At 38.4% G+C, this 23,907-nt stretch overlaps 1 protein-coding gene across 8 annotated transcripts in view; it reads right to left on the bottom strand.

The window, feature by feature from the left end:
* Positions 1-5,271: 5,271 nt before the first annotated feature.
* The window catches only part of RBM27 (RNA binding motif protein 27), an 82,471-nt gene continuing 63,835 nt past the window's right edge, over positions 5,272-23,907 (bottom strand). For 5 of the 8 annotated variants that reach the window (XM_082382665.1, XM_082382660.1, XM_082382666.1 and 2 more), the window contains one exon: positions 17,048-23,359. In XM_082382665.1, the coding sequence (XP_082238791.1) occupies positions 23,276-23,359 (84 nt within the window). In that variant the 3' untranslated portion in view covers positions 17,048-23,275. Of the gene's footprint in view, positions 6,357-15,582; positions 23,360-23,907 lie in introns of those variants that run through there. The other 3 variants (XM_082382662.1, XM_082382661.1, XM_082382663.1) reach the window with 3 other exon arrangements.

Below are 23,907 nucleotides of genomic sequence, written 5' to 3'. Positions count from 1 at the left end.
CTTGAAGTAGACATATTCGGGGCCCTGATTAGGAATAGTTATTGACTTCTTTATCACCACTTAGAAAACTCTGTCTCCAGATATTCTTATAGATCAGTCTCCTTCTCTGCAGATGATATAGAATTTAGTCTCAGTCACAGAGCCGATTATCTCTTCATGTTATACTAGCAGTCACCAACCCAGCCCCTAGCACCACACTCATGTAAGTCTGGAGGCTCTCATGGCCCATGAATACCAAGTACAAGCCTATAGTGCCAAGTAACATAGAGCTAAGTGTGGTGGATCCATGACTATGATGGTAACAAGCCCGTATATGGCAGCTCCTCTCATACACTGCTTGGGAAGGGTGCCAACGAAATGTGGAAAGCATAGAATGAACAACTATTTTTAACCTGACCATCTTCCATTCCCCCTTCTGCTGTTCTACACTTCAACTTTGCTTTGGGCAGCTAACCCTTCCTGAGTGGAAGCAATCTTGGTGGGACTGTCAGTCAAGAGCCTTGCCCTCTTCTGGGTGATGGTTTGGAATAGAACTCAAGGTCAGCCGGGCCCGTGTTTTCTCCATGAACACCGTCCTGAGTGGACCGAGAAGGGCTGTAGGAGCTCACTCACCACAATTGCAACACCCGAAAGTTGAGCCCCTTCCTTCCTGTTGCTTCAGAACTGGCTGATTTCCTCCATTCCTCGAGATTTTCAGGCTTTTCTTCAATTCTGTAGGCTACTCTATATTTCTAGTAGTTCCATTTTTGTTTCAGTTAACCAGATTTAGTTTCTATTGCTCACAACCAAGGAACCCAAAGAGATACAAAGCCCCCTTTTCATGGACCACTTTCACACCCAGCGCTTTGAGTCTTTGCAAAGTCACAAGATGATACTGGGTAATGGCACATATGTGCCTGGAATCTGGTGGGAAAAGGTCAGAAAATATCTATTATTCCCGGGAAATAAAATGAATACATGTGTATATATATATACATGTGTATATATATACACATACATAATACATATATACACATAATACATATATAGTGGTCTGAAAATAGCACACTTTTGAAATTAAGATGAGTCCACCAGCACCATCTGCTATAAGAAGAAAAACATTCTGATGAACAACTAATGCAAAATGAACAGAAATCCTGGAAAACATAACCCAAAGCAATGATGATGGAGCAGCAAAGTTTTGTGACCCCACCAAGTAAAAAGCTCTGAAAGGGAGAGGAGGGTAAAAGAAGCACAGATGGGATGATATAACATACAAACTGCTCTAGGCTGAGAATCAAAAAAGCTGGTCTTTAGGATGGAATGATAAAGCTGATGACTCCAGGTATCTCTAAATGACAACACCAAGATCTAGAAAGGAGACAATATTATTCCTCAACCCTCTCTGTCCAAATTCCCAGAAGACAGTCTGGCTGATTCTGCCCACCAGTGACTGCCTTCCCCTAGGTCAGATGTCCACCTATGGTTTAATCACCTGCGGTTCACAGGAGGACAAGGTCATGTCATATAAAAAAGGACGCAGAAGCCCAGGCCTGGGGGAGGAGAGAACAGTTACGAAAGGGGAAAGGGGTGTCTTACACAGCAGGGTAATTTTAGAATAATAAGGGGATCAGAAAACAGGTCCCAAGTTCCCAGGCTAAGGTTTCAACCACCAGACCACATCATCACTTAGAATACGAGGTTTATGATAGAGAGGGTCGCGTTAGATAATTTCCAAAGCCCTACCAGCAATACAGCACTGTGGTAAAGTTTAAGTACAGTTTGAGGATTACTTTATTAGTAAACAAAGAACATTTATTCGCAGCCTACTTTTCAATGGGAGTAGGTATATCGCATGGTGATAGAGGGCAGATTTTGGAGCCTGATGCCCAAGCTCAATCCTGGCTCTCCAGTGTACCTCCGGTTCCACATAAGCTCTCCGATGCTACCTGATACATTTATTATGAGGGATACATGAAATAACCGATGCAAAGGCCTTGTTGCAATGCCTGGCATTTTGTTGTTGTTGTTGAAGTACAGTTGATTTACAGTGTTGTGTTAATTTCCGCTGTACAGCAAAGTGATTCAGATATATATATATACACACACACATCCTTTTTTTAAAATATTCTTTTCCATTATGGTTTATCATAGGATACTGAATATAGTTCTCCGTGCTATATGGCAGGACCTTGTTGTTTATCCATTCTATATATAAAAGCTCACATCTGCTAATCCCAGCCTCCCACTCCATCCCTCCCCCAACCCCCTCCCCCTTGGCAACCATCAGTCTGTTCTCTATGTCCGTGAGTCTGCTTCTGTTTCATAGATAGGTTCATTTGTGTCATATTTTAGATTCCACATATAAGTGATATCATATGGTATTTGTCCTTCTCTTTCTGACTTACTTCACTAAGTACAATAATCTCTAGTTGCATCTATGTTGCTGCAAATGCCATTATTTCATTCTTTTTTATGACTGAGTAGTATTCCATTGTATATAGGTACCACATCTTCTTTATCCATTCATCTATCGATGGATTTTTAGGTTGTTTCCATGTCTTGGCTATTTGTGAATAGTGCTGCGTATACATAGGGGTGCATGTATCTTTTTGGATTAGAGTTTTGTCTCGGTATATGCCCAGGAGTGGAATTGCTGGGTCATATGGTAATTCTACTTTCAGTTTTCTGAGGAACCTCCATACTGTTTTCCATAGTGGCTGTACCCTGGCATTTTATTTTTCTGAGATATAAAAATTCCACTACTGTTATAGCAGAAAAAAATGTATGAATAAAGGCATTTCTCTTTCTCTGCCTGATTTCAGTTTTTAATCCACCATAAACTCATAATCTGATATCAACCTTTTGCGATTATCAATCTGATCTCGGAAATAATTCTTTATTATGATGACCTCTTAGGTAAAAGCAGAATGAACAAGCCAGATATCCTTGTTTCATGGTATAAGCATTGATAATTGATTTTTTTTTTTTTTAGGTGATGAGGGAAAAGGAAGAACAGTTCTCCCTAAACCTTGATTCACACAGTGAATATTAGCGTTAACCAAGCCCCTCCCCTCAGCTCCCCCGCCTCTGTCCCCAGGGCCTCCCTCCCTTCCTCCTTCCTGTTTGCATCTCCCTAGCATTGTCCCTGCTCCTGTGATGTACCCTCGCAGGACTATCTTCAAGAGCCGAAAAAAATACACTTTTTATTGATTTCATTTCATATACATTTATGCTGTTGGTTGGCTGCTTTTATGTCACACCCAACCTTCAGAATTCAGATTGGATATGTCATGCCACGGTGTGCAGGAGGCCTGCAGAGAGAGCGCCCCTGGATTTTAATGGGAGCCGAGCACATTCAAAGGAAGAATTTTGCTTTCGGTGTATTTAACATTGTTTGCCTAGAGTGCTGCCTCCACAGGGGCTAACATCTGTGTAAGACAGCAGGGAGGGGGGCTCCTGGCCTCGGCCCTGCTGAGAACAAAGCCAGGACACCTGAGAATGAAAGGGCCCCCATCCAGGACACCTGAGAATGAAAGGGCCCCCATCCTTCAAAGCTTTCCTAAGCCGGCATCCCTTCTCATTCCCCTGCGTGTCTTGACACTTTTACTACCTCTGTCTGCTTCACTAAACTGCTCGTCCGCGGCATCGTTGGGCCAGTTTACAAACTCGGTATAAACGGCATCACACTGTATGCAGCCCACCGCCACTTGCTCTTATGGATCAGAGTTCTGTTTCTGAGATTTATCCACATCCCTCCCGTTCATTCATTTTAATAGCCGTAGAGCGTTTTGTTGTTCGTAATGTTTTATTTCTTAAGCTGAGTGATGGGTACCTCTGGTGTTCGCTGGATTCTTTTCTCAACTTTATAGGAAGTCAGAAATATTTCATGACTTAAAAAACTAAAGTCAGTGCTGTATTTCAGGTTCTCCTGGGCATATAATACTTCTGGCAGTAACACGTGGCTGTCCTGGTAGCAGAGCGCAGCCGCCCACTCACCCACTTTCCTGCCTCTGTAGGCTTGAGCCCAGCAACTCACAGTTTTGTGATAATACCTAGTGGTGTTTACTGAACGTGGATGCTGTGCCAGGCGCTGTGCCATGTGCTTTGAGAGGCTGACCTCACTTAGTCCTCATAACAACACTACGGGGTTGGGGGGTGTCATTTTTATCCTGTGTTGATAGCCCGGAAATTTGGTGGCATGGCCAACATCTGACATGTAGGCAGGTATGGAGCCAGTATTTGAAAGCAGGCCTGTCTGACCCCAGGATTCGTGTTCGCACCACCATCCTGTATTTTTCCATAGTTGGGAGAGGGCGGGGTGCCATTGGCTTGGTCTGGACGCTCTGACTGTCTGTTCCCTCCTCAAGAGACTCTCACCCAGATGCCAAGGGCAGGATGGAAGGACTAAAGTAGCACCGGGATTGTAACTCTGCCCAAGCCCTTCTTCACTCTCACTATAAGCGGGTTTGATATACATAACAAAAATGTTCAAAGCACCAGACACTACCCCGTACCCACTCCCACCCCGCCGAACACAAGCATTTGCCCGGTGTCTGTATCTCCCATGCTAAGGCTCGGGATCTACCGTGTGGTTGGCCAAGAGGATTTTTTTGGGGGGCAGGGGGGTTTAGACCTTTGAGATTTTTCTCCAAATAAGGTTATACTGAGAGTCACTGTAATTTTTCTTTTCTCTCTTCCTCTCCTTTCTTCCTTCTCTTCTTCCTCTTCTTTAAATGCTAAAGCATTTATATTATTTAAGGTGAGGATTTTAAATATGCCGATTTCATATTTTCATGTTGGTTACTTCTTTTATTTTCTAATAGAGCAGGAACCTTTAAAACATGGCAGTGACCTAGACACTTAAGAAGCCTTGCATGGGCTCTGGGGGGAAGGGGAAGGGGAAGGGCCAGGGTCTTGTAGGTCACTCTGTGTGCAGGCAATCCCCTCCGGTGCCCTGGAGAACCCTCAAGCTGTTGACAGCCAGACAAAAAGAAGCTTCCTGCATGGTGCTTTATTCACTTTCTGTAGAAGGCCTAATAGAAGGTAACATGAAAGATAACTGGTTTTGTTTGTTTTTACCTTATGTCCAATCCAAATCCGCACTGGCTGTGGATGAGTAGCTACTGAAAATTGCTATTGCAGGACCAAGCTGACAGGTGACACCTCTCAACTGCAACCTTCCCCCCAAACCTACTCCAACAGCCCTGCAGCTATTAATTCTATTCTGAGGCTGTGCTACCAAAACTCCAAACCACTGGGTGAAAAAAGGAAATAAACTTCACGCCTCTGAAAAAAATCAGTATTTTATTCATCAATCAGTTGGCCAAGATTGCTTCCTAGCCAAGGATCCGACCCGCTGTTTCAATAATTCCAAATGTTCTGAGGAGGACCACTGTTTCTTCTAAAAGACAGCTGTGACTTCAGGCACTTGTGACAAAATCTGGGTGAATTATTAGACAATTTCATGCTGGTTTGCAGAGTGATTAAAATAAGTGCCTTGAATGATAGCATATGTTATAAAGAGATGGAGCCTTTCAGTTATAAAAGATGTATCAATCAGGGGAAAGCAAATACAAATTAAAGTTTGATGAGCAATTGGATATTAACTGGTACTAACTCTGCTTTTTATGGCACTTTGTTGTGGAGTGGATCGTAAACATGGTAAGCGATGCTAATAATGTATATTCACTTCAATACAACTTTAAGGCACCATTCATTAAAGAAACCAATACCGCGATGGCGGCGTGAGTGTGCTGGTGTGCGCTTCTCCCGTCGTGCGCCTTCACCTAACTCTTGCCATGAGGGCTCTCAGCCACAGCCTGCCAGCTACGTTGCAGCTGGTTAGACAGCTGAGAGTTATTGCCTAGTTTTTTTTTATGAACCAATTCTAAATTATAGTGGAAACAAATTTCACAGAAAACTAGAGCTTTATGCTTTTCTCCAGAGTTCTTTCAATGAGTTGCCTAGTCTTTTCTGAATTTAGACAGCAAGCTCAAAAAAAGGAATGCCGTCTCAATGTCATTAAGTAGACACTAAATAGACATTGTGGTGTAGTCCTATAAATAGCCAACACACTTTATGTCAAATATAACCCAACATATTTTATCTCAAATGTCAAAGGAATTTTTTTCCACTTACAAAAATGAAAAAGTGATATATGATCTCTAGTAAAAGAAGAAAATAAAAACTGTCTTCTTTTTTTAATTAAAATGGGAACTAACTAGATAATCAGTTCCATGATGTCTTTTTCTCCCTTAACAATCCATTTGGACAATTTTATTTCATCTTACCTGGATTCATAGATGAGTTCTGCCATTTCTTCACTGTGTGACCCTGGGCAAATTACTTAATCTCTCTGTGCTTTAGTTTCTCATCTGTAAAGTGGGGATAATAATATGCACCTTAAGGATTATTGTAAAATTCAATGAAACATTTTTAAAACGTCCTTTAAAACTATTATTTAACACTTAGCACTATGTTTAATGTGCTCAAAAAGTTAGCTATTTTCATTACATTATTTATAATGGATGGGTCTATTCAGCTGTATTGCCAAACTATAATTTATTTAATCAATCTACTAATAGCGCTGGTCTTTCAGGTTGACACCAACATTTCTCATTAGTGCTGTAACAGAAAGTGGGGTCCGGCTGCTCGCCGCTTAAAAACCAATAAAGAGGCAAGGCTGGTGGAATGGAAAGTTTGCTTTATTTTGGATTCTGGCAACTGCGGCAGGAGGGCAGTCGCCTGTCCAGAGGCTGACTTCCCTCCACTGACAATCAGTGGGCAAGAGCTTTTATAGACAGAGGGAGGGGGCTACAAGCAGAAACAGTACAGTCAGCTCTGACAGTCATCTTGAAATTGGTCATCGGTGGTCTGACCAGCGTCATCTCGATTGTTTAGGTACAGTTAATCTTCAGTTCCAGGGTCGCTTTGTTTCCATTTCTTTGAGGCCAATTCTCAGAATTGTGGCAGCTTATGTCATGGCTACAGCCTGGTCATCATGTAGTTAACTTCTTCCACCTGGTGAGGGTTTCAGCATCTATAAGACAGCTCACAGGATGTGGCTCAGAATATTATCTATAGCCCTTGAGAAGGAACTAAAGGGCCTTGACTATGCCTAATGACTAAACTATTATTATTTGGTCTCCTTTGACAGTTTTCCTTTGTTTCTGCATTTTCTCACTTCTCTGATTAAACTTATTCTTTTGGTAAAATTTTTCCACAGACAAAAGGCAGGTGGAGGACATGGGGGGCAAAGGACCATAGGGTCCTGCTAAGTTTCAGTACCTGGCACTGTTACTTTGGGATAAATCTTCAGAGGCCACCATGGCTAAGAAAACATCTAAGAAACACAGCTTTCCTTGCTTGCAGTGGTTGCCATTACTTAGAATTTTAGCAAAGCCATAAAGGAAATATACTTTATCACTACATTGGAGGCACTTACTTCTGTATTGTAAACTTATTCTACTAGCTTTTTTGTTGTGTTTTTAAATCAACCACAATTTGCCTTTGGTTGGGTGAAGTGTAGCCCAGTTTAGAGCCAGGCTGAATAATTTCTGAAGATCCTTGGGAAGCCCAAGAGGGTACTTTGTTGATATTTGGGCGGGGGGAAGCTTTGCCTGTTCTGGGTGTCAGAACCACGCAAACCCTGATGTGCATTTGATTTTTTTAATAGAAGGAAATGTAATAATTAATTAGGCTAAAGAGCTTAGGGAAGTATTTTACTGGGCTATTTGCCTCAGAACCTATATTTTTATTGTCTGCCCATTAACTTGAACAGATTATTTAAAGTGTGTGTGCATTAATAAATAGCAAGGGAGGGAACTAAAGACTAAACTGGGGCAAGGGTTCTGTCTGCTTATCAGCTGAGAGGAAGCCCCCAGCAGGTAATGACATGGGGCCATTTCACAGCAAAGGGAAGAAAGGGATCAATGCAGAGACAGAGGGGACCTTTGGGTTTTGGATTTGTTTTGATGAAAAGGCAGGTGTGTTGTAATATTTTATAAATATTTCAATACAATAAATAGTTACTACTTGCATTAAATGAAAATAAAAAAAGGCAGGTTTGTGTGGAAATGAGGGAAACAGGTCACAGAACAGGCAACTTGTGATGGAAGGCCCTTAGCAAACAAAAGACATATGTCCTATCTCATTAAAAGAGGTTTCTTTTTATTGCCATCTATGAACTCACATGTCATAATTTTCCCTCAAAAGTAAATGATCTGTTTTCAAAATAGACAGTGAGAACCTTTTCCTTAGATCTTCTCTTAATTCAAGAAATATATCTGACGGTAGTCTAACAAGAGTCGGTTTCAGAAGAAATTAATGAGGAACAGCCGTTAATTATTTATGCTCTGAAACAGTAGGTCTGCTAATGTTTCTGCTAATCACCAAAGCTAAACAGATGTATCTTCATAAAGACAATCTTGAAGAATAGAATGAGAATAAAAGAGGCACAAATAGAAAAAATACATATATATATAGTGATGACAGGAAACAAAAACAGGGGATACATCACTGCCCCCGAGACAATATTTGTTTAAACTGCAAGGCACAATAAAATTACCAGAGCAAGTTCTGCTCACATTTTCCAATATTTAAGGATTATATTAAGCAATAATAATAGGAGATGAACATAGGGGGCTAAAACTAATACTGGAGAATGAAAAGAATGAGCCTGTCCCTCTTGAAAACAGCATTTAGAAAACTGCCCAATTTCCAGTAAGCATTCTAAAAGCAGCCTCTTTCATGGAGGTTATATAAGTAGTAAGGCTGTAACTTTCTAAATCATCATATCCAATTCTGAAATGATTCAAACCTTCATTTTTGCCTTCATACAAAATCTATTGGCTCCTTTTCTGAGTTGCAAACTTTGTGTTAAAGCAGCGCGCCTGCAGTTCTGTGAGCCGCAGTATGGGAGTTGCTGTTAACGTGGGGACATTTCTGAGAGCTGGACCATCTGGATTTAAATCCTGGCTCTTCCACTTAATAGCTTTGTAACTTGGACAAGCTGGCCTCTCAGTACCTCAGTTTCCTCATCGGCAAAATGGAATAATAAGAGGACCCAACTCAAAAGGTTTTAAAATGAATTCTCAGGACAACCCAGTTTACGGAATGACAGGACTGGGTCTTCTACACGGAATTCACATTCTGTCCGGCCACAGCTTTTGTGATGGATGCACAGTGACAGCTCCACCTGGCCTGCTAACTCACAGTCTCGGTCATGATGATGTTTCCCATCATCCTTTGAGTAGAACCCAGTTCCCCTCCCACATGTTCCACAGAAGGTGTGCGAAATGGTTGTATCAACATGGGGACCAATATGGCAGCTGGTAGGAGGCTGGCGTGCTAACCCTGTCCTTTTTCCAGCGCTCCTCTCCCGACCCACGCTGGAGACTAAGGATGAGATCTTTTCAAAGGCCCTTGCAGCACTCAGACCTTGGATCCAAAGGGTCACAGGGAATGACCCCCTCTTTGGGATGTCCTGCCTGTTGAAATATATGTCATCAATATATGGAGTGATCCTAGGAAGTACTTCTCACGTTGCCTGCCAGAATCACTTGGGGAAGTTAAAAAAATTTTAATTTAAATTTAAAAATATACTTATATTGAGTGTGCGTGTGTGTGTGTGTATGTGTGTGTATACTCAAGCCCCTCTCTAGGATTACAGAAATAGAATCTTCATAGCTGCAGCCCAGTAACCTGTATCTTTTAAAGTTCCCCAGAACCTTCTGGTGTGCAGTCAGATGTTGGAGCTTCTACTCCAAGGCAGGGATTCTTAACACCTTGTGTCAGAGCACATTTGCATGTCTCGCATCATTTGCTGTGGTTTAGAGTGTCCACATTTATGAAAGATCCGCTGTCATAAATTAGGGTGGATTTGAGGTTATCCCCTATAATGAAGTCACTCTCCCTCACTCGCGCTCTCTAATGTTTTCTTGTACGGAGAGAAGAGGAGTTATATGGCTGGGGCATAAACCGGCATCCTGTCTAATCGCTGCGGGAGTCTCGAATGAGTGAGTGCCACTGATGGGCCGTTAGTGAATGTGGTTGAAACACCGCTTTACTTACCAGAAGAAATGGGGAGGGTGCTATTTTCCGTACCTCGCACAATACATGCACCAGAGCAGAGCGCGCTGCTCAGGTAATTACGCGTCACCCACCAGGTGGGACAGGGCAGACCCTGCCCTCGCTGCAGCAGACCAGCATCCTCTTCTCCTGTGGGCCAGAATGACTGTCTCCCCTTTCACGCAAGAATCTCTCTCACAGGCAAGAATCCGCCCTGCCTCCACAATCAACCTCTCTTTAACGCCTCTGTCCGTTTTCCCCTCTGTGCCTACTCAGCTGAGACGGCTTCAGCCAAGAACCCACACAAAATAGTAGAGGAAATGGACATGAAACAAGACAAGGATAACAGATTCCTTTAGTATCCATCCTTCTGCTGCTTTCCACCATCCCCTGCACCTACTCCTTTAGCATCAATGAACCCTGGACCAGTCACCAGGTTGTGGAATTAAAATAGAAATACCACAAAGAGAGGAGAGCCCATTACCTAAAACCAAGCTCTCTGGAAGTAGCACATTAGCTCATTTGTCCAACGTGGGGAAAACATGCAGGAGCTGGGCAAAGCGTACACGCCATTAGCTGTACTAACAAAATCAAACCCACGTGCTGCCAAAGCTTCCTGTGTCACTTCTATGTTTTATTAAACAACACGACCTGTTGGGCCATGTAACTGGCACTGCTTTCTGTACTCAGACCAACTGAATCCAAAGAGCCACTCAGATATATGGCAACAGTATATTTAGGTCTTTCTACCCACACCAGTCACATTTCCATTTCTCTCTCTACACATTTCTAACCCGAAGGACGTGCTTATTTGCCATGTGATCTGTAAAAACACATAAACTCTCACAGTGCAGAATGGAATTAATCTGAAGGAGAATCACACTCTATAAACCGTAAAAATGAAAAAAGGTGGAAGAGATAAACATTTGCTAATTACCCAAACTTGGTAATACTCATGTTTTGTACCACATTAAAGCAAAATTTTCTAATTTGCCTAGGAAGCTATTCAAAATTACAATTTCCAGACCACTCTTCCATTTCAGTGATCTGCACAAGCTTCTGCTCAGGTATTTTTACTTTAGGACAGATACTATCACCTTTAAAAAGCAATGTCCAGAATTACACCCATTACTAAAATACCTGTAGAGTGTATTGCAATAACAATTAAACCAGCTAGTGGGAGAAAGGAAGAAAATTAAAGAGCTATTCCAGAATTTCTCTTCTTCCCAGTGTTGCCAGGCTCTTATTGCTTGAAAGAAGGAGATAATTCTTATAAAAATCTGAGCTGATAAGGTTACGCAAAAGCAACTCGTATGAGGGGAAAGAATCTTCCCTCTGTGTTTATCATGTAAGTTAATATACTCCTTAAACAAATGGGCAGATGACACTCATTTGTTCCTGACACCATGCAGTTGGTGGTAAGTTCTTCAAAAATTCTGTAAGTTACTTTTCAGTATAAGCACCAATGCGTAGAGTGACAACAGTAAATGATCTTTTCTTCCATAAACGCCCCAGCCTCTCTCATAACCTGTTATTCCAGGGTGAAAAGTACTATAACATTATAAAGGTTTAAATGATTTCATAATTCTTAGGTTTGTTGCCTGAAAAAAGCTCTGTGTGGGTTATAAGAGAGGCTCATTTTTCTTCTGCGGTGCTTACCCTTTGGGGTTACAGTGTAGTATTAGAATGGAATCCACAGGTAATATTCATTACCAGTGGAAAACGTCCCTTCACCTAATGTTCCAGATCTAGTCCAGATAGAGCCAGTACCAAAAAGTTCACACCTGCTATCCCCCTGCTTTAATTTTAAATTTGAAGTGCAACTCTGCCCCTGGCTTCTGGGTATTCACATTAGGTTAGTCATTCCAACAATAAGAAAGAATCTTGGTTTCTTTCAGCATGGTACCATCATGGCAGTGAATTAAGCACGGTGCCCCTGGCGATCCCTGAGAGAAGCGTGTTGCTATGACCTCCTTTCTTCCTGAAGGGGAATCCTTTGTTACAAGGAATAGGTTTAAAAAAAAAAAAAACAAGACAAAGTCCTGCAGGTTTACAAATAGAGAGATGATGTCCTGAGGCAGTGTAAAATAGAGATGTGGAAAGAGTCGCAAAGGAGAAAGTCTCCCTCCGGTCACTTTAATAGTGGAGTTAAGTCCGAAGTGAGGAGGGGAAGCGAGCAGAGGGAAGGTGCCATCCTAAAACATGTATATTTTCAACCTGAGTGTCTAAAACATTTTTATCTTGGACTCCCCTGGCGGTCCAGTGGTTGGGACCCCGCACTTCCAGTGCAGGGGGTGCAGGTTCGATCCCTGGTGGGGGAATTAGGATCCCTCCTGCAGAGCGGCGTGGCCAAAAAAACCCCAAAACTTTATCTTCCTGAATGTTCAATAAATCAATATGTTTGCTTAAATAATTACAGTAGAACCCACTAAAAAAGAAATGTTTAAGAGTTTTAACGTGATTCTTTTCACACATTTGGATGATAATTTTACAAAGAGTTGGAGAAAATGACAGCTTGCTTTTAAATATTTTCGGCCTTTTACGCAGAAACACCAAACCCATGAACAATGCGGTTATTTCACATAATTTGTACTAGTGATATGTCTATTCAAGAGCTAATCCCAGTGTCCTCCAAATATATTCTTTATGAAAAATAGTTTCATTAATTTTTCTATTTAAAATGTTTTCCTTTGGTCACAGCCTAAAGCATAATTCACTGACCACAATTTAACAATTTTAACAGAATTGTTAAAACAAGGAAAAAAATCTCATTTTGCATAAATAAGAGATTCACACTAAGAGATTCACACTTATCCAGCGGGAGCAGATCATATGGCAAAAAACAGAACAACCAGTAGAGGGTGATTCTGAAGTATTGGCTCTGTTAAGTAAATTCCCCGATCAAAGGGCTTGAGACCTCGGGGGAATACTTCGGCTTTTCTGTGGTACATTACATAAGTATATATAATACTTTTGTTCTTCTGTGGAAGACTGGTAAGGGGATTCTAGACAGGAAATGAAGCCCCTTCACCCATCTGCAGTTAGAGGCTTGTAAGACGGTCAGAACATGCTGACCGTCTACCACGAGGTAGTTGACCCACCTCGTGGCTACGTGTAATATTCACTAACAACTGCTAAGGATTAGGAAATGTCAGTACCTAGAGTCTGGTTGTCTTTATCTACTTGATTAATGTAATATATTAAAGCAATATAAAGATGCAATCTCAGGTATGAAGTATTCCCTTCTCTTTTTTCCAACATTTGCTAAGCACATTTATTTAGGTGATTCCACAAGATTTAATAACCAATGTAAGAAATTCACTTGTAGTTGAAAACAGCTCCATTCAGACAGTCTGATGAAGCTTAGAAGATCTGCTAATAGTGGTTAACATTTCACAAAGTACTTTCAGAGATACTATCTCATTTAACGCTTATTGCAATCCTGCGAACATTAAACGGGCTCTGTTATTATAAGGCCCATTTTATGAGTAAACTGAGCAAAGGACTAAGTACTTAACCTCAGCTCACACAGCTAATGGGACAAGAACACAGTACCAAGCAGTGGTTACAAGCCATGCTTTGAAGTCAGATGTACTGTGGCTTCAAATCTTGGCTTTGCTTTGAGACGGTGACCTGCCTGTGCCTCAGATCTCCCTTGGACGGAAAGGGAAAAATCATAGTATACCTTGTAGAGTAAATAAGAATGCTTGGAACCATACAGCACAGTGAGTCACATGATGAGCACTGAAATCGCAGCCAATATTATTCTGACACCAAGGCTAGGGCTCTCTTGACACCTGAAAGGCTGAGGAACACCTCCGCCGTGGGAGAGGAGTTACCTCCATCAGACCTGTGGGTCCTCGGAGGTCTGCTCGCCATGCCTCCCTGAGTGGGAACAGTGACATTAAACGTACAACACACAAATGGTACCATGCTTAAAGAAACCAAGATTTAAACTGAAAAATAACAATTTATAGGAGTACATCAGGGAATAAAAATAGCCTTCACAATTCCCTTTCCAAGTTTACAATTATTTCTTCTTAGCACCATTAAAATTTGACTGTGGTGAAATGAAACAAAAATTCACTAAATAAAAGGCAGAAATAGGTTTTTCTTTATGACCTCTCCTGGTTCTTCAAGTCATTTTTTTCAATGGTTATTAAAGGGCTTCTGCGTGCAGGCTATTTTTCCTTGTCTCATGTTTTCTTAATTTCTTATTTATGGCATACACACAAAAAAATCCATCATGTTTCTGGGCAAAACCGGTCAAGGATTGCCCTACAAAAATGTTGAACACTATCAAAAGTCGTTGTACTTTTCTCCTATTTTAAGTGTGCAAATTTTCTTTGGATTCTGATTCACGTAGGTCACAAAAAAAGAAAAACAAGTGAAACTCTCTACTGTAACCAGTTCTTCCACCCTGTCTATGAAGCATCAAGCTACAGCCAGTGATGATCATGGAAACCTCAAAATGAATAAAAAGGCAATCCTCCTGGTTTGTAAAACAGGAGAGACAAAATACACTGTGAACTGTTTTTACAGACAATGTTCAAAGTTTTCTGAACATGTCTGATCATACCAGTTGGGTTCTTTGTTTTTTGTTTTTGTTTTTTTCCTAGATACAGCCATTTCTGAGAAATTAATAGGTGCCTACAACTCATAAATAGCTTTCCAAAAACACTAGGAGCTAAGCACAAAAGCTAGTCATAAACATAGAGTCCTTACATAAATTAAGTCTTCACTTCTACACAGATTTGAATCATTTACTTCAACCTTTAAAGACTTTTGTCCAGCTTTATCTACTTTATCAATAATAGTCACTGAAAAATGTAAAACTAAGAGTGGATGAAACTTCTTTGACATACTTGGGGTCTCAGGAGACCACACAGCACCATTCTATTGCAATGACTCCAAATAATTTTCACATGAATGGCTAAAGTGCAGAAATGTATAATTTATTAAGATTTAAATAAATCAGGGAGAGAAGTGCCTTAAAGTTCTTGGTAGAAATTTTTCAAAGGATTAAAAAAAAAAAAAAAAATCTAAGAAATTAAGTTCTATGTATAAAATTCTTCCCCATCTTTGATATTTCAAAGCAAAATATGTTGATAATGCTTTAAAAAGAGCATGTATGCTTTTTTAGCATTTGACGACAGTGAGATTTTTTTTTTGACATAATCCAAAACTTGGGGGGAAACACCTTTCTAAAAACTTGTACTGTTACCAGCAGAATGTTATAATCATTCTCTTTTGTCTCAACAATTTCCCTGATACAGTTCCCATACTGGAAATATTCCCAATGGCTGCTAAATTTGTCAAGAATAAAAAACTTTTTCTGTTGAATCTATTAGACCATGTCTACTTTTCTCATGGGCTGTCAAAGAATAAAAAGCCCCCTTTCTCCCAAGGGTACTAACATCTTTTCCTTTTTGCAGATGACAATTATTACCATATCATTAGTAGTCAATAAACATCTCATAGTTGCCAAAATAGCTAAAATCAGAAATCCACAAGGATTCAGAATGACATTACTAAAATAAGAAATCTGAACATGTAAAAGAATCAAATAACTCTATAAACAACAGAACAATGACATGAACATCAGTTTTATTCACTGAGAATATACTCTTTAAAAAAAAATCTATGGCATAAACATAACTGTGAACAAACACTGCTTTTCTCAGCAATTTCTGCCTAGAAAATTCAGTATACTATATGAAAACATCATTAAATTAAAGTATGTAAACTTATTTATATACATGATTTTTTTAATGCCAAGGTTAAAAGAAAGAAGGCACCAGAAATATTGAAAAACACAAAGAAGCAAGGTAGAAATACTGCAAGATTATCATAATTCTGTTTGCCACAGGAAAAATATTTAAGATAAAATTGAACATAAAATAAACATAGGTTATGATACAGCCAAATTATTGTCAAAGGTATCAAATTGGCTGGCTGTACATTATGGAGGTCACAGAAAATTATTACTTTAAAATGCTTCCCCACAAATTAGCATCTATAAACGCTATGTTCTGTGGTTTCCAATATGCTACCTAAAGTATCACTCCCCAAGGGAGCCTGGTTCCAATCCAGGGCAGATGAGATAGATGGAGCCAGAATGGCAGTGTTTGACAGACACTAGTAAAAAAAACCAGTGACATTCTACAGACTTGCAATATCCCATTTTATTAAAAGCAGCAGGGCACAGAGGTTAAGCACATGAGCGCAGGAGTCAGACCCATGTTCAAATCCTGGTGCCACCACTACAGGCTGTGTGACCTCTGGGAAGCCACTTAATCTCTTCTAAACTCAGTTTTCAAAGCCAAACAGGGAGCACCTTCTTCAAAAGGCTGCAAGCAGAATGTAGGCAAACTACTGAGCCATTATCTGGTTCACAGTCTGCATTCAATACATGCGCTGAACTGAATTCACAAAAGTGAATAGCTTAAAACTATCAACCAATTTAATTGAAAATATTTACTTGCCACCATGGTATTAGAGGAAAGCCGTTTTATTGCTTAAGGAATCCGAAAAGGAATGTGCATGGACAAGAGGATAGAAATACTGAAATGTACAAATACATATTTCCATGATCAGTGTTGATTTCATTATTTTGCAGACAGTAGTTTTCTTCTATGGATTTCTGAAAATATGGCAACCTTCTCACTGACATGTTCTCAATCTTTCTCTTTACATTTTAGAAACTAGAAAAGCTCAGACATGTAAATACACAAATGACACACTTGCCCAAGATTAAAAAAAGTGGCAAGGACTAAGTAATTATTTTTTATATGAGTTTATCAATATCTCCTATTTCTTATGAACCTATGGGAGAATATGTTTTAAAAGGGTGAAATTCAATGGAACAATTTTGGAACATGTACAATTTTCTCAGAGATATCAAACCTGGTTTGTTTTGAATCATTGATAGCTAAGGTGAACTCTAAATGCAAAATTAAATTCAAAGCCAAATAATCTTTTCTTGATTCACAGACACTAAATATTTGTAGCTGTATGGACTTCGTGGGCAGGTTTTTTTTTTTTTTTAAATAAATAATTTCTGCAAAGTGCCTTAGATTTCATAAAAAGTAGCACCAATATTCTAGCATTCCACTCCCTTCCCAGGGCAAATAATGACAAAAATATAAAACTACAGGCAAGTTTAAAAAGTCACTCACAGTTGTCTATTTTAAAAATTAAAAACTATAAAATAACTTCATGCTCAAGAGCATCAAGTAATCAATAAAGAGATTGATGTATACATTATTTTCACCTTTAATTTTAGACTAAAGGTCAACTTCAGACCCCAGACTACTTTTCCAAGCAAAGCACAGAAGATAAAATTTTATCATTTTATACTCAAAATAGTACTGACAATGTCACAGAGAGAGGGATTTAAAAATGCAATTCACCCTGAAACTCAATAGGTTAGTGTTTTCCAAACTGCAATTTTGAAAGCCAAGTAGTGGGTCCTGACAAGAATAAAATACCAGGTGCATACTGGGTTGCAAGGATAAGCACTGTCTGGTAAACTTTTGTTTGGTTTGTGTGTACATATATACTGGGTCACAGTGCAAAATATGTTTTTCACTGTTGAGTTGCTGCGAAAAAAGATTCAGTCACTGGTCTAAGGCCCACTAAATTTTGCCTTCTGGAGCCCCCTACAGGCTTTAAATGTTAAAATCTTGAATTCTACAGTAAATAACCCTTCGTTGGAGGTTGGTTCAGGACCTAGCACTGAAGAGTTTACACAGGATCAGAAGCGTACACAGATAAATCAGCCGCCTTTGGTCTAAGAACTCAAAGTAAACATGTGAGCAGCCTCAATCTTGAAGCCAAATCATCCTCAAAAACTGCATTTATTTGGCAAGGTCTACGTTAGTCCTTATTATCCAATTTCATTTCAAATTGAGAGAAATATATCAGTATCTCACAAAAGAAGCTGTCTTTTTTGTCTTTTTCATCTGGGGGCAAACTAAGAAAAGATAGAATCACAAGGACTTTAGAAAACTGTTAAAAAGACATTCACTTTTACGAGGTGCTTACAAAGCAGTGTTGAAAACTCAATCAACAGAAACATGGCTAGGCAACTAAAAGGCTTATTTCTATAACCCTACTCCCCAACAAAGATTTGAGTAAAGAACAAAAATTCTGAACAATCAAGCACTAACCATTACCCCAACTCAAATGTTTTAAGAACGAATGGATCACTCTATCAAAGTAATAGAACTCTATGGGGACTTCCCTGGCAGTCCAGTGGTTAAGACTCCACACTCCCAATGCAGGGGGCACGGGTTCCATCCCTGGTCAGGGAACTAAGATCCCGCGTGTCGTGCAGTGCGGCCTAAAAAAAAAAAAGAACTCTATAAAGTGGTTAGAAAACTGCAGTGATGTAGGAATACAGACTTTCATTGAAAACAAACTAATAGGATATTAGATTAGGGCCTTCTTCCCTTGCTCACCTTTCATAAAAGGAAAAATATAACAAATACAAAGAAAAAGTGTTTATCACGCTTCCTAACCACCACAACCAAAAAAAAAAAAAAATCTGTTTGCGGAAGTCTAAGACAAGAGTAGACTCAAACCACAAATATCCTGCAAACAATTATCAAACACTATCCTGACCTTAATTTCACCTGTATCACATCACCTATCTCAGAATGCTTGGGATGGTTTAGTTAACCTAAGGTCGATTGCAGAACCAGGTAAGAGGCCAAATGGTAGATGATCCTGTAGAAAGGAGATCACTTGGCAATAAATGGATTTAGCATAAATGAAGGTGATTCGTAATACATGGATTAGCAGTGTACAGCCTTTTTCTGAGTCAGTGTTGGTTGGCCCCTCAAGTAGATCTTTGAGACTAAAAATGATGCCAAATGGGGCAGGTTTGACTTGCAAAATGTTGGTCCACTTGTTTAAAGCAACCCTGACTCTCTGATCTAAAATGATCCTGCAGGCTGACATACTCACTCATGTCTTATGTTTACTGGAACATAATTAGATCCAGCCTAGATAGTTAACTGGGGCTTGTGATTCAAAATTTATCCTTGGCTACAGAATAATTTACATCCAAAGCAGTTTAAAAAAAAAAATCACATAAAACCAGTAATTTCTTTAATGAGAGCTCATTTTAGTACTATTTGTTACTATTAAACAAATGTAACTATGTTCAAAATTATGCTGGCTCTCCCACCAAAAGCCTTAGACTCATGTTTATGATAAACATCTATGGGATAAATTATCATCTATTCAAAACAAATGGTCACACAGCTTATTTGCCATTTACTTAATTCACAAAATATGAATAAAACTTGTTTATTTGAAAAGAATGAAAATGAAATTTACTCCCATTCTTTATTATTTTCCTGTATAAGCTGAGATTTAAAGAACGACTCTTCTTGGACAATGCATAAATATTCGGAGGGGGATTTTATAAGAAAAGCAGTTTTTAAAACAAGAAAAGAGGAGCCCAAGTGATATATGCTTCCTTTTCCCATCACCACATAGTCCTTTTGGGTAAGATCACTTCCTTCTCTTCTTATTCCTCACAAATATCCATCACAATTAGAACTGTCATATCTTTAGATCATCTCTTCAAGGTGTTCATCACTTCCTTCAATTCATCAATTGTGCTTAAGGAAAATGTCCTTCCTATTGTTTGCAGGCATCTTGAATATCCTCAAGATAATATTAAAATAATTGCTTTTATAAAATTGTTTGTGCTTTTTATCTGGGATACCAAGATCCATCCATGAACAAAGAAATATGGCTATTAAAGCTTACTTATAAGTTAACACTTTAATGCCCTTCTCTTTCATTTTCAAGACCACTCTGTCAAAGGAGTTATTCTACTGAATATTTAATAGCCAGTGACTTCGGTACCCAAATTCAGATTGAGTGGCATTCTCTCATGTACATGAACCCAGCATAAAACACACATACATATCCATCACTCATTCATTCTCACACTCAAGCAAGCATACACATACATTTTCTTTCTTTCCAGAACAAGCCAGAATTACAGCTCTTTTGGTGATTGTTATAATTTTTGGAATGGTTCATAAATTTTCCAAATTCTTTTAAATTTGTAACACTTTTATCTTTTTTTTTTCCAATTGTGAACCATTCCGTATTGCATCTTTATTGCAAAAGTCAACATGCTTCTTAGAAATTCAGATTGTAATTGATAAAACAAACATTACATATATGAATTTAAATGTATAAACAGTTAGAAATTCAACAATATCTCCTATTATACTATTACACAAGTTCACAATTTTGTAAAAACTATAATACAGGCATACTATACATCAAGAGGAACCGCTATTCCTTTTCACATGATTTTTTTTTTTTTTTTTTGAAATAATGATCCATCACCATGGACCTCTTTTTCTCACCCTAACAAGACGTTTTGCAATTTATCACCTTAGCTAGTGACAATGTTTTCTCAATGTTACAGCATGAAGAAATTGAGGGAAATTCTGCATTCCCCGGGGTTACCTCTTAAGCCTGGGCAGCAATCCACTAGTAAACCAAGATGACAGAGCCAGGCTGGTGGTTGTTACTGCTCAACGGCTACTTAGAAAGATGTCATACACATTAAAAAGAACAGAATTTGCCTCAGATGGTATATGTTATTTCTGTAAGTGAAGATGCCAAGAAAACAAGTCATAGTTACTCGCTTTTAAGAGAAATTCTAATGCTTGGGGATCTCAGTCCTAAAGGAAAAAATATATACATTTAACTAGTTTATGCTAACCTTAACTTAAATTTTCTAATATTATATTTAACGCATATTTTGAATACATTTTTGAGAGTCAAACATGTTTTAGAAGTCTTAGAAAAGACGTTTATGAAGTATTTTAGGTGTATCGAAAACTAAGTTTTATATAAAGGGCCTCAAAACTTACTCGAAAAAGTGTCTAGCTATTCTTCACTTTAACATCCTTCTCTTTCACCCCCCTCTCCCCCAAAAACTAAAAAGGTCAAACAAATCCTCAACTCTGTCTGTACTGAGAGTGTAATAAGATGTCAATTTTAGGTTAAAAAATCATATGAAAAGGAATCTCATTCTGCTGAATTATCAGTCTACTGAAAATTTCCTTACAGCTCCATTAATTTACTGTAATTTTCAGTTTCCAAATACAAAAATACAACAATTCTTATTGAAATCTATACGCTGGTAGTTTTAGTACACAAAAAAACCAAACAAATTATTTACAAAATTATACAGTTTAAGAAAAAACTTTGTACAAAAAATATATAAATCCTTTGTTCCCTCTATCACGTTTAAACTGTCAGGACTCAAAATATTCACCACAATGAATCTTTCAAAATATATACCGACTGAGCCACAGACATCAGGAAAATTTTGTTAGAGATGACGGGGGAGGAAGGAGCAAGATTGCTTATTCTAGGTACCCCTACCCCACTGTAATGTTTTCCTTCCTTTATAAGCTTATTTTAGCTTTGTGTTATCAGAAATATAACAATAACCTAGAAAGAGGAAGTCCTTATTATTATGAAGGGAAAATTACATGAAAACTTAAAAATGATCCTGGTTTGACACATCATTCCAGGAAAACATGTAGAAGAGGAAAGATCGTCAGAACATGGGATTTAACTTCTTGTAGCCAAGTAAATCTAGAGTCCTGATGGTTTTAAGTTTCTTAGTGAATAGTTTCTATTTTGAGAAACAGTCTTCACCTCAGGAAACAAAATCCTTGACATAGTGATCACCAAGAACCTTCTGAAGCCAACAGGAGGTTTCAAACGTTCACGCCAAACGTACTATAAAAACATAGCTGTGCGTATCCTTGAAAAAGTGACGTCCTATGTACATTAATCATTTTGTTTCCCCAGGGGTCAGTACAGTGTAGTGTTGCTCCTCTGCTTTTCCATCTAACATTCAGAACACAAGGACATAAATTTACAGATATATTTTACTTAACAGATACTCTATACAGTGTACAGTAAAAATGCACACAGTGAAGGAAGCCGTCTACTGAAGGATGCATATGTTCATGGATAGCAACAAGCTACAAAATTATGAAAATATAAGGTCATCTGATCAAAGTCAAGTTATGACTCCCATTTATTACTAGCATACCCATCTCCCCTACCCCATCCCACCCCCAACCTATCCCCAGTCACCTCATCATCATGGTTTAAATTTAGGGAAAGAATTTCACACACTTTCAAACCCTTCTGCATAACTATTAACTAAAGTGAATCTTTAAAAAAAAAAAAAAAAAAGCTGATGACTCTCTCTCCCCACAAATCCTTCCATTATTCTCGTCAAAATATCACTTGTTTATCAAGGTGCTGGTTTAAACTTTTTATTGGGGACTGACTTTTGGTGGCCCAAAAGAATAACTTATCTCAATAATGGGTAAGTCAGGCTATTAATAAAAAGGCAGGAGAAAGAAAATGGGGATGAGAAAGGGGCAACAGGTGAAAGCCTTTTATATTCTGAGAATGTTAAAAAAAAGAAAGGAAAAAAAAAGGACCAACTGAACCAGTGCTCAGTAATTTCAAAGCAAACTAAAAATCAGTGGCAGAAGTCCAGGAGAGCTAATATGATGACAGAATGGAAATACCACAGAGCTAGTAGCTACCATTGCCTTATAGCATTGAAGAACAGTTACAATTTACACTAAAATATTACTTACTGCTGCACATTAAATCCCCCCGAAATTTAGATTGAATACAAATTGGGCTCCTCCTCAATAAAATAATTAAATTTACCCTTCTTCCAAGACAACTCTTGAAAGCAGAAGGGTATTTTAATCACAAATATCTCCTACTATCTGATGACCCATCTATAATAGCTAAGAGATAAGAGATTCCAGGCGATTTTGACATTTAATGAAATTTTATCAGCAGATTATAATCCAAAATAAAATTTCTGAACACCCTGTCATTTACATCATAATCCAACACCAATAGCAACAAAAACAGGTGGTGTGGAAAAATAAGGCTCTAGAGATTATCCAAGTCATTCTTGTGGATCTTCACAACTGTGTAAAAGTCACTAGGCCTTTGGTGCTTTAATATTATGAACAGTTATGAGATGTATTTAAATAGCAAACTTGCTGTCCTTAAACCTACTGTGTTGAAAATAAAAATAAAAACAATTTTTTTGGCTCATTGACTTCTTTAAATAATTTTAAAAAGTTGTTCTTCTAAACAATATTCCTAAAAATTATACAGCTCACATCAGATTTCATCTTCGCCATGAACGAGACTCATATTCATCTTCGTCCTCATCGTCGTCATCATGCAAAAACAAATCTGATGTTTCTGTTTCCTGAAGAAAAGAGAGGGTAAAATCTGCTCAGTGGCACAAGAAAGTTAAGTAAAATGCTTTTTAGGCCAAAGGACAAACAGACCAGTATACAAAGCCCAGGCTGGATTTACAAGTGACACAACGTATCTTTTTGGGGCAAAAAAACCCCAAAACATTAAAAAAAAAAAAAAAAAAAAAAAATATATATATATATATATATATATTCTTCTCCCCTGCTAATTTTGCTAGTTTAATAGAAGATTTCCATTCTAATATCATCAGAAAAATAAAGTAAATAACATATGAACATTTAGTGGGGAGAGGGGGATATCTATGAAACATGTTTTTGATAAAATTAATTTTGTTCTATTATCTTAAAAGTGAGGAAAATAAATAACCATTTGAACTTCTAAACTTTTCCTCTAATACCCAATTATTTGTGAGGGACGAATATAATACCTTCCCTATGACACTGACATTCCAAATCTTACATAAAAATCTAAAATCTTACACAAAGTAAAAGTATCTACAAACATTCCCGAAATACCAAGATTTTTCTTTTCTTTCTT

This window comes from Balaenoptera borealis (genome assembly GCF_965194805.1).
Source record: "Balaenoptera borealis genome assembly, chromosome: 2".
NCBI classification, from domain to species: domain Eukaryota; kingdom Metazoa; phylum Chordata; class Mammalia; order Artiodactyla; family Balaenopteridae; genus Balaenoptera; species Balaenoptera borealis.
The sequence above is the reverse complement of the archived record's forward strand: the minus strand, read 5'-3'. Positions and strand labels throughout refer to the sequence as shown.